This window comes from Dreissena polymorpha, chromosome 1 (assembly GCF_020536995.1).
Source record: "Dreissena polymorpha isolate Duluth1 chromosome 1, UMN_Dpol_1.0, whole genome shotgun sequence".
Classification (NCBI taxonomy): domain Eukaryota; kingdom Metazoa; phylum Mollusca; class Bivalvia; order Myida; family Dreissenidae; genus Dreissena; species Dreissena polymorpha.
The window spans coordinates 10,895,199-10,906,876 of record NC_068355.1 but is presented as its reverse complement, the minus strand read 5'-3'; the positions used below and the strand labels follow the sequence as shown (position 1 = coordinate 10,906,876).

The 11,678-nt window shown below is 34.5% G+C and overlaps 1 protein-coding gene across 5 annotated transcripts in view; it reads right to left on the bottom strand.

The window, feature by feature from the left end:
* Window positions 1-6,717: 6,717 nt before the first annotated feature.
* The window catches only part of LOC127870957 (DNA damage-regulated autophagy modulator protein 2-like), a 58,127-nt gene continuing 53,166 nt past the window's right edge, over window positions 6,718-11,678 (bottom strand). For all 5 annotated transcript variants that reach the window (XM_052413578.1, XM_052413563.1, XM_052413568.1 and 2 more), the window contains one exon: window positions 6,718-8,467. In XM_052413578.1, the coding sequence (XP_052269538.1) occupies window positions 8,375-8,467 (93 nt within the window). In that variant the 3' untranslated portion in view covers window positions 6,718-8,374. The remainder of the gene's footprint in view (window positions 8,468-11,678) is intronic.

Genomic DNA, 11,678 nt, shown 5'->3' with positions numbered 1-11,678 from the left:
TACATCGGGTACAAAATATACCTAGCACAGCCCTGACACTTGAATTATTTCCATAATCAAGTGTTATAGTTCTCATAGAATGTCAAGTTTTTACAGAAGGCTCAAACGACGGACAGACATACTTCAAACCTTATACGGAATTCAAATGTATAATTAAATTACTGCATTTTTTTGTCACAATTGGCGTGTGTATTTGAGATATTCCGATTGACAAGAAATATACCGCTGTCGTTTTTTTTCTAAAGCGGCCCATCCACACACAATATCATTTTCAATTTTATTGACTTAATAACATTGACAGAATATTTTTTGCCCTTAAGTGTACAACAATATTTATCAATATTTTGTTCATTTGTACTTCGGTCATCATTCAAACAAGATAAAAATTGACAATGGGTCAATAAATATTTGAGCTCTCTGATTTTCATCAATACATTGACGGTGTCTTCAATATCATCCATTCACTATCAATTATATTGGCAATCTTCATTATTGACAATAAAATTGACAATGATATTGTGGATGGATGGGCCGCTTAAGAATATGTAATAATGGACGGATTTGCTATTTGCATAGTAAGATCATTTTATTTTATAAATGTGTGAGGTAATGAATGCAGGGAGTGTAGGCTACTTGGTTTGCTTGATCTGATCAATACTATATAATAAAGCGAAATAAGCCACGAAATTTGTCGCAACACCTCGTAATTGATTTGCGTGTGATGCAGCTAAGAACTGCGCAGAAAAAAAAACATGCGCTATATTTAATCGTATAGACATAACTTTTAATTTTTCACCTACACCGACCACAATCAACCCCGTATATCTTTTTTAAAAGATATTTCTTGTTATATTTACGATAGGTCGCGCGGGCTTAAAGTTCACATTGCACTAACTTGAATGATTTCCAAAATTGAGTTCAGATAACCCTCATTTAAGTAATAAAAACATGATTTTATGAATGACTCAAGCAACGAGTAGAAGACATGTAGCACTATAAAGTCATACATTTTTTTTCACACTAGCTATTTCACTACTATATATTTCTTGTTCTATTTACGATAGGTCGCACGGGCTAAAAGTTCACATTGCATTTACGTAAATGCTTTCCAAAATTGAGTTCAGATAACCCTCATTTAAGTAATAAAAACATGGTTTTATGAATGACTCAAACAACGAGTAGAAGACATGTAGCACTAAAAATTCATACAGGAAAGTTATACATTGGTGGGGCCCAAGGAGGACCCATAAGGAACATTGATTTTCTTATGTGTTAACATTATTTTTGTACGAAATATTCGTTGATTTTGAGTGTGTATGGGCTTTTAACAAGATACAAAATGCTATTTTTTGTTTCATGGAAAAACATTTAAAATAAGAGCTTAAATATTAACAAAAGAATGATTGCTTTTCTTACACTATGTAAGTCTATTCACATTCCATAAAAGAATGCTGAGTTCGCCCCCGTCTTGCCCCTAATCACGCACTCGTCACTTCGTTTATCTGTCTGTCTGATTGCTGCCACTTCCTGTGATTTATGTTGGTATCTTCGTTTGCAAGCGATATCGAAAGCAATGCTTGAAGAACTCGTTTTCCGAAGTATTTTTGAGTTGTATGCATTAATTTCTATGTGACTAAAGACTACTCTTTGGCATGCAGTGTTGCTTTTTCCCCAAATGTGAAGATTAATTGTTGAACGCCTTAAAGGGGTCTTTTCACAGGTTTTGGCATGTATTGAAGTTGTCATTAAATATTTTATATTGATAAATGTAAACATTGTATCTAAAAAGCTCCAGTAAAAAAAAACAGGAATAAACTTAAAGAAAGAAAAAAAAAGTAACCCTAAACTGGGCTCGAACCACTGACCCCTGGAGTAAGTGTATCGCTTAATCCATTCGGACATCTGTACTCATACAATGAGTGATGTATATTTTACTTTATATCAGCAATCCTCATAGTATCACAAAATATAACGTCTCCAAATTATTCAATCGTTTCGCGTTGCAACGCTGTATAATTTTCGGGTTTTTAAATCGCCTATATATGCATTTAATGGATAATTTAGAGCATTGTAAGTGTTCAGTATTACTGTTCCCTCACAAATATCGTACCAACAACGAAAATTTGCGAATCTGAAACATTTTATTTCATTTTGTTAATTTACCAAAACGTGATAAGGCCCCTGTAAATCTCCTCCAAACATTTTCCATATATTTGTCAGCATTTTCTTTTGGAATTTGCGGTTCTATTTTGGCCATCAATTCCTTTGAAAGTTTTCCTGCTTTTCTTAAGGTATCAATCTTGCATACAAAAGCAACATGACACTCCCCGCATTGGGCCGCAGGATTAAAAGATCAGAAGAATAAAATAACAAGTATCAAAACTTGATATATTAGAGAATCTTTCAATAACATAACACATTAAAGGGGTCTTTTCACAGATTTTGGCATGTTTTGAAGTTTGTCATTAAATGCTTTATATTGATAAATGTAAACATTAAATTTTAAAAGCTCCAGTAAAAAATCAAAAATATAATTTAAAAAAGGAAAAAAAGTAGCCCGCCGCAGGGCTCGAACCAGTGACCGCTGGAATCCTGAAGTAAAAACGCATTAGCCAACTGAGCTATCCTGCCAAGCATACACAAGATGCATATTTTATACCTTATATAAGCAATCTTCGTAGTTTCACAAATTTAAACGACAACAACAGAACTCTCCAAATTATTCAATCGTTTCGCGTTGCAACGCTTTATAATTTTTAGGTTTTTAAATCGTCAAAAGATACATATAATGGCTATATTAGACCATGGCAATTGTTCAGCAATACTGTTTCCTCACAAATATCATAACTAAACCGAAAATTTACGAATCTGAAACAACTTTTTTCAATTTTGTCAATTTACCGAACCGTGAAAAGATCCCTTTAAGAGCCTGTCGCGAAAGACTTTTTTTCAAAGCATGAAGCATATATCATCACATCCTTTGCAACATTTTCCCAACATATTCATAAAACATTAGTGTGTCGGTAGTTCTGTAACATAATTCGAAGGGATGACAATTCATACACAAGTCTGTTGGAGTTCAGACTAATCTAGCCATCTACACAGCTTATTTAAACATGCGATCAGATAGTGTCAATAATGATAGAAATACAATTGTATATAAAATATGGTTACCGTAGTTCATGTTTCACGTATACTTTCAAATCAAAATGATAACTTAAAAAATGTGTCATTAATTTATTAAAATAGAAATAAAAATATACATCAAGAAGTCCGAAATTACGGTAACACTTGACTAGCCCGCAACTCTAATCGCACAACAACAAGTATGCTTGATCATAAAGCTCTGAACAATAACGGCAAGGAGGGCACAAAAAAACCATAGAACGTTTACCGGCATTCTTTTGTTACTACAATTTGCATATGAGCCGTGAGAAGGGATGTTCAATGCATGTGCGTAAAGTGTCGTCCCAGAGTAGCCTGTGCAGTCCGCACAGGCTACTAAGAGACGACGGAATACGATTTTATGGTATGTTTCGTTTAAAGATAAATACTTCTTAGCAAAAAACTTGTTCAAGAAGAAGTGCCTGATTAGCCTGTGCGGTCTGCACAGGCTATCTGGGACAACACTTTACGCACATGCATTAAACCCTTTTTCACGGAGCACGGCCCAATTATATTGAAATGGTGGGTACACAGATAATCTATCAACTCTGATCGATGAGATCGCTAAAGTGATACAAAATATAAGTAAATTATATAGTGATCAAGTATTAGTACAATGTCCAATAGATTCGATATCAATAAACATATCACTGAGACCAATGATCGACCAAAATGTGTTGTTGTTTTGTTTGCCAGGTTTTCATCTAGTGATCAAATTTACGACACAATGGATACAGTTATTAGTGTGACAAATGTTTTGATCAGGTTTCATTTAAGAGACCATATCATAGTTAGGTAAAATGACAATAAAAAATATGTCAATGATGCAATCTAGAATGTATGCAGTATATTAAAAATAAGCAAAATAACACTACTTACTACAAATAATGTATATTAAAAAACGTGTGTTGATCAGAATCATTCGAAACCTTAAAACAATCAAGCGTTTCGCTCTACGTCGATGATTTAGCAAAAAACGAGTATTAACCCCAGAGTTTTTACCACCGTTCAGATTCAAAAAAGCCTTCGTTGTGCAGCGGTAGCTAGTTAGATCCTAGAGGTTATGGGTTCGATATCCATGTGTATATGTATTTCCTTGTTATTATATTTGATTAAAACTATTCCGAATATTAAAGTTTTTAGTTAATTTACTGCATGTTGTTGATAATCTTTTTTTTTTAAATACGACGATATGTGAAAAAGTCCCTTTAAAGTTGGACAATATATGTGGTAAAACTGTAAACAATTTGTTAACAGAGTTTTACCAGTCAATATATGACTAACAACTGACAAAAGTGATCACAAAAGCTTACCATAAGCACCATGAGCTCATTCGAGCTACATTTGAAATATTAAAATATAATTAAATGTATAATGATCAAATATGTTTTACACACGTACAAAATTGTTATGAGAAAAACGAAATAAATTCATGACACGGATACAAATACGTAAGGCGAAACAATCTATAAGATTACATCTAAATCATACGGACGACAGTTTTAAAAGAAACTTTCCTATAATGTCGGGATTTGAAAATATGTAAAAACAAAAATAACACACACAAAATATTTACATTGAATCATAAAGTGAGACATTCATCTTAATAAGATACACGTATATAGTATTTTAGGCTAACATTTCAGTAAACGATTTCTCTACTTCGAGAAAATAACCTTGAATAATAATATTGAAACTAAAAACAACTACTAACGGCCATTTTAAGCTAATGATCTGCCTATTCAGTTCGATTATCAGCGTAACAATCAATGAGTTCACTATTGTGGCAGTAGATTTGCAGTGGTTTTAAGCAGATTTCTGGACTATCAATACCACACGTTTTTTAATTCACGTAAACGTAACACAGATATCAGTCGATATCGCATATGTAACGGATACATTTATTCAAAACAAATATATGCAAAATATGAAGTTTCTACTATTTCTAACAGTGCATTGTTTTTTCTTTCTAAACTAAATGCAGTAAAGGCCACCACTACAACTTTCTCGTTAAAGAGTATTGTGTCGTAGAGAGCATGAGATCTTTATAACAACACAACACGTCAACACTTGTTATTTTTCATGTGCAAGTATATAGAAGCACTAATATTAAGGTCATATGTAATATAATTTTAGAACAAGAGGGCCTAAAAGGCCTACAGTTGCACACCTGAGATACAAAGGAACTGAACTGTTCTGTGCAGTCCAAGAAATCATTAGAAAACATATTCTGACCAAGTTTCATAAAGAGAGAACTATAAATGTAATTTTTCAAGTCCTAACAAGGTTTTACTATAGCAATTTAAAGATAAGTCGCTGCGACCATGGTTTTCAACATACCGGAACTTTTTTCGACGTCATTTGTCATAGGGTGATAATTTAATAATTGTATCATTTTATCACATGCCATACCCTGTCTCCCATGTAATATAACCATTACATATTTTTTTTATTAAACATGTGTAATACAACATTTGTAAGCGTTTCATATGTATGATATGACAACTTGTGCCAGATCCTAGATAAAACTAATCTTCTGACCAAGTTTCATGATAATCGGACAATAAATGTGGCCTCTAGAGTGTTAACAAGGTTTACTACAACCATATTAGGAAAAATGCCTCGCCCCCTGGCGGCCATGTTTTTCAACCAACCATTTTCGAACCCGTCCAAGAAATCATTGGCACAAATCTTCTGACCAAATTTCACGAATTTCGGACAATAAATGTGTCCTTTACAGTGTAAACAAGGCAACTATTGACGCCGCACGACACACAACTTACGACGGACAAAAGGCGATCACAACAGCGCACTATGAGCACATTTTAGTGCTCAGGTGAACGTAAAAGCGTCGCGCAGGCAAACCATGGATTAATGCATGTGCGTCAAGTGTCATCCCAAATTTGAGTTTGCAGTCCGAGAGGCTACTCAGGGACGACATTTGCCGCTTGTATAGATTTTGTTTACAGTATGTTCTAAGCGAATATATGGTCTAGGCGGAAAGTGTCGTCCCTGATTAGCCTGTGCGGAGTGCACGGGCTTATATGGGACGACACATTAAGAAAAAGTATTAAATCACGTTTACCAATGCAAGGCTTATAAATATGTTTCGTTAGGGAAGCTAATCCTTCTCGCCAACTAAATTTTCATATTTAGTTTAGTGCCCCTCAGAAGTTAGTTATACTCAGGAATGGACGTACGTTTCCATATTATTTAGTTGAGGAACGCCACACAAACATTTATACAAATGTGCGTTGTCATTAAACATTTAGCCACTTTTTTTATTGCATTTGCGCTTGATATGTTGGGGGAGTAAATGATCTTATATATAATTGTGTCTTGTTCTGAGAAAATTGGGCATAATGCATGTGCGTAAAGTGTCGTCCCAGATTAGCCTGTGCAGTCCGCACAGGCTAATCAGGGACGACACTTTCAGCTAAAATTAGATTTTCGATAAAAAGGGACTTTTTTAAAACAAAAAATACCATTAAAGCGGAAAATGTCGTCCCTGATTAGCCTGTGCGGACTGCACAGGCTAATCTGGGACGACACTTTACACACATGCATTAAGTCCAGTTTTCTCAGAACGCGGCTCAAATGATCTTATATATACATAAATCTAAAACATAACTAAAAGTGCAGTGGCGTCAACATATATTGATGGATCAACTTATTTGATACGATTTTAGTAAACATTAGCCCTTTGGTGTTTTAGATAGAACTTTCAATTACACATTTTTTTGAAAGAGCAAATTTTCGACGTAAAATTTATTTGCAAAAATAATGAAATACGGGTTACATGTACATAAAATATCTCCTACTGTAAATTAAAACATTTATGTAATTAATTGCACATTTTCGTTTAAAATGATAAACAATGTGTACATGTATGTACAATTTCAAATAACAATATAATGCCAAAAATAATGCGTTATCTAAATACAATTTAATTATTACCCGATCGACATTAAATGAACGTTAAATTACCGTTTTATATGGTAGTATCAGTTGCATGGTTGTATGCCAAATGTTCATATTTGAGGATAATACAGGCACAATTTGAACATATTTTTTTTAAATCACTTGGAAATTATTTTAAAAAGAACAATTTTAAACTTTCTCAACATGTATTGTTTGATTGTGAAAAAAGCTTTGCCTTAGATTGTTAAACCACCATACTTTGAAATTATAAACTTTAAATGCTATCTATGAAAACCATTTGTATAACACTGGGCGATACAAGCAAACGATTTAAGGCAAACAATACAAATAAACAAGACTATTGCCAAGCAATATAAGTCCCCTACCGGCTCCACCATTGTCAGAAATTCCACCATTTTCAGATTTTTTTTTATATATATTTGTTGCCATAGCAATCAGAATGTTTGACTTAGGAACAAAATGAAATGACGTGCATAATGTTCATATTGCTATCTATCCATGTTTCAAGTTTCATGAAAAAATAATAAGAACTTTATAAGTTATCGCAGGATCCAGAAAACCACCATTTTCAGCAGTATTTCTAGTCTATTTGTTGCCAAAGCAACCATAATTTTTGACGTAGGAACAATATAAAATGACGTGCATAATGTCCATATTGCCATCTATCCATGTTTCAAGTTTCATGAAAAAATATTAAAAACTTAAAAAGTTATCGCAAGATCCAGAAAAGTGTGACAGACTGACTGACTGACTGACTGACAGACGGAGCAAAAACCATAAGTCCCCTCCGGTGAAACCGGTAGGGGACTAAAAACACTATCAACTACAAGTATGTAAGCCATTGATAAATACAGCAACAAACATGGATGCATGTAGGTATATGTCCACCTATTTTGTGTATATTTGTGATTGATTAAGGGTAAATGCCGATGCTGATTTTCTTCATCTGAGTCCGAAACCGACATGTCCGAATTCGGTGTCGCTCAGATGGCGGTAACCGGCGAAAATGCGGGAATATATAGCCCTGAGACTGTTTCTACGGAATATGCTAGTTTGATCGCACTGCATCAACTGCCCTTCCATTTCCTGACAAGCCAGCACTCAACGTCTCAACCAAAGCTTTCTATCACATACTTTCCGTCGAAGTTCTGGTGTCATTCTAAACTCATAAGTGCTTTTGCCTATCTTCCGGACAATTTTGTATGTTATCACAACTGCTTTTAAAATGTCATGATTCGCTTGATCAACAGTTGTTTCGTCGTTTCGTTCAGACAGCATTGTCTGCTGTTCCGTAGGGGATCGCGCCATTACTGTTGTTGTTGGCCGAGATGTCGTCGTGCCTCGATATAGAATGTTTCTTCTGAAACACGAAGACATTATAACAAATCACATAGTTGTAAAAAACACATATTATATTGTCAATCTGAAAAAGGTCATTTTAATTTAGCTTTAAAAAGGCAACACGGACTTAATGGCTCCAGGTCAACATGACATGATAACAACGGAATTTTTCAAACTTTTATGGAAAGTTGATAGGGGTTGCATACACCGCCATCGAAAATACCACATCTATTCTTTGTGTAAATATGTAATAATCTTGAAGTAATGTAATCTTGAATAGGTACTAGTATGTCTCTTAAAATTCTTCACTAGAATGGTCGTATGCATGTTTTATGTGAATATTTGTATGTGTATATGTATAATTTTGTACGTATTGTTACAATTTTTGAGGGGGGGGAGTTCATAAGTTCACCACACAGTATATGTACTCTACATTTTATTTACACACTACGAGAATAAATATATACACAATGAATAAGTCTCTCATACTCCTTCTCTCTTTACATTTCAACGGTCCATTCCACTCTCCTCAGCCTCTCTCTCAACCTGGCTTTTCATACAATTCTGCCCACCCTCCCATATTTGGATTTGTGGACAGACACAGATAGAACTTAGCATTTAATTGGTATTTATTATTGCAAGTGTTGACATATTTGACAAGCAGACTCTGCGAGCACCAGAACAGACCAGATTTGCTAATCTTTATTACAAAATGATGACCAACTGGTATCCTGTTCTGGTAACAAATGCCCACCATGCCACATGGCATCAAACAGAGCAGTCTAAATTGAAATCATATACTAAAATTACAACACTCCCCTCACCTTAGCTTCTTAATTGTCCTCAATTAAGCCAAATAGTTGCATACATGACTAAATAGCCAGACTCACACTCACAACATATTAAACGGAAACTGTTATCAAAACACTTTATATGAATATAATATTACATCACAAATCTACAGATACAAATAAACTATATGTATTATTAATACTTATATTAGAAACCTTCTACAAATAAGGAATTTTACAATGAGATGATGATACATTGTGATAATACATAACATCATAAGAATCATCCCTTTTAAATTACTTGTACATGATTAGAAACCTCCACAACAAGGAATATTACTTGTAAATTACTACATGACATGGCATTAAACATCCATATACATTGACTTGTATTGCAAATAACTTCTCAATAAAAATTACACAGATCTATCCATCAATATAATGAATCATTAAAAGTATTGTCCTTTTAATTAACAAGAAACACATTCAAAGAAATATTATTCTTCAACAACTTTATCTCCAACATCATGCATTACTAGTATATCTAAAACATCGTAACAGTTTTATTATATGAAAGCAAGAATATACATTCTTAGTCATATGCAAAGTAAACACTCTGTTTAATAAGCACATCTACAAAATCTTCTTTTATTGTCCAACTTATAACTTGAAAGTCTTAATATTTAGTTGCACATATTCACACAATCACACATATCACTATCACACAAGTCCTAAAATGCATCCGCGTTAAGTGCCTTACACTTATTACTTTAAATTAACATTAACGAATGTATAATTTAGGCACAACAATTTTGTTAAGTTCATACAATTATAAGTAGCAGTCGTCCTGCTTAATTGTCCTGTGCGCCTTACTTATTAAATGAACATATGGTTATATTATAAACAATTCTATAAGAATATGGCGCAATGTTTGATTCTGAAAAAGAATAAATCCAAGTGTACACGGTTTTAAATCCAGGGAACTTTTCAAACACTCCGTAAAAACTAACTTAATCCAACAAATTAGCACAAAATATATACCAGAGTCATTGGTTTGGAATTATATACACTAAATTAAAAACTATAAAAGCGCACACAGTGACACTACATTTTCTATTGTTACAGTGGAGACACACACATGAAGAATGATCCTGTCGGCTGACAGATTCTATTTCTGAATTTAAGTCAACATTTTCAACAATTCATTGGGGTCAAATTCTTGTAAAAATCCCAGTGTAGCACCTTTAACCAGCGTAACATTACTGGAAGAAGTATTCAGCCGTCTAATTGGTATTTGATGGCTTTTAACTGTCCTTGGGGAGCTTAAAGTGTGCCCTAATGATATCCCATTTGTTGGCTGTTTATTTGACGAAGGGCATAGAATCCCAAGAGTTGAATTAATTGATCAAAGATTTATTGTCTGTCCAGGTATGATACACTCCGAATTGGCTGGAATTTTTACCTTGGCTCGTGATGTGACCCTAACTGCCCTGAGAGGTATTTTCTCAACAAATGTTGCACACCTCTTCCCATTCAAACGTAATCCACTTAATTGATAATCAAAGTCATATAGAAAATCCATACCAATAAGTCCGTCTTCACGAATTGGTGCAACAAACACAGTATATTCAAACCACTGTCCACATGATTTAAACTGTATTTGAAAAGGTCCTTCCCATACATTTGGTGTAGTTTTCTTTGATAGTCTTTTACATTTTGCAGTATTAATGCACAACCTAAAGTCCCCATTTAGCCATCAATTTCGAACACTAGGTGAATAACCAGAAACGGTATCTCTTGGAGGTCTTCGGCTGTCAGATTTAAGCCACTTCAAAACAACGCCAATATCTAGATCCTGCTGTTGGAGCCTGGCCATTCTCTCCGATGAACAGAAGACTTTGCTGAATTTGACAAGACTTTTTACAGAAGATGACATTTCACCTAATGCAGTCTTTCCGTCTTCGAACTGTAATTTGCATCAGAGTTTTCAGAATGTTCACGGAAGCGCAGTCGGAATATCCGGTAGCGACGATATTTCCTAATTCTGAGTAACCCACGATACATGAAACGTACACAGTTCAACAACTTCACCACCCGAAGCTGTAGCAGCAAGAAAATCCAACCCCAGAATCCGGATTCCTGAAGTTTTACTCTGGAAACTCTTGCTTTCGATGACCCCGAGATTTGCACAATCCTTTTTGCAAATAAAGGTACCGCGTCATCAAACTGAGAGAAATCTGACTAGTGCTTATGTTTCCTCAAACATGTGTCACATCCCTTACATGATGGCTCCTCTAGCGTTAGATGTCCTTCATAACACTCACATACTTCTGGTTCACTTGGTATTCGACTGAGGCTGTCCACATTAACATGTTTTCGGCCACTTCGGTGTTGTATCCGAAAATCATACTGCAATAACACTTCCAACCAGAGGGGATT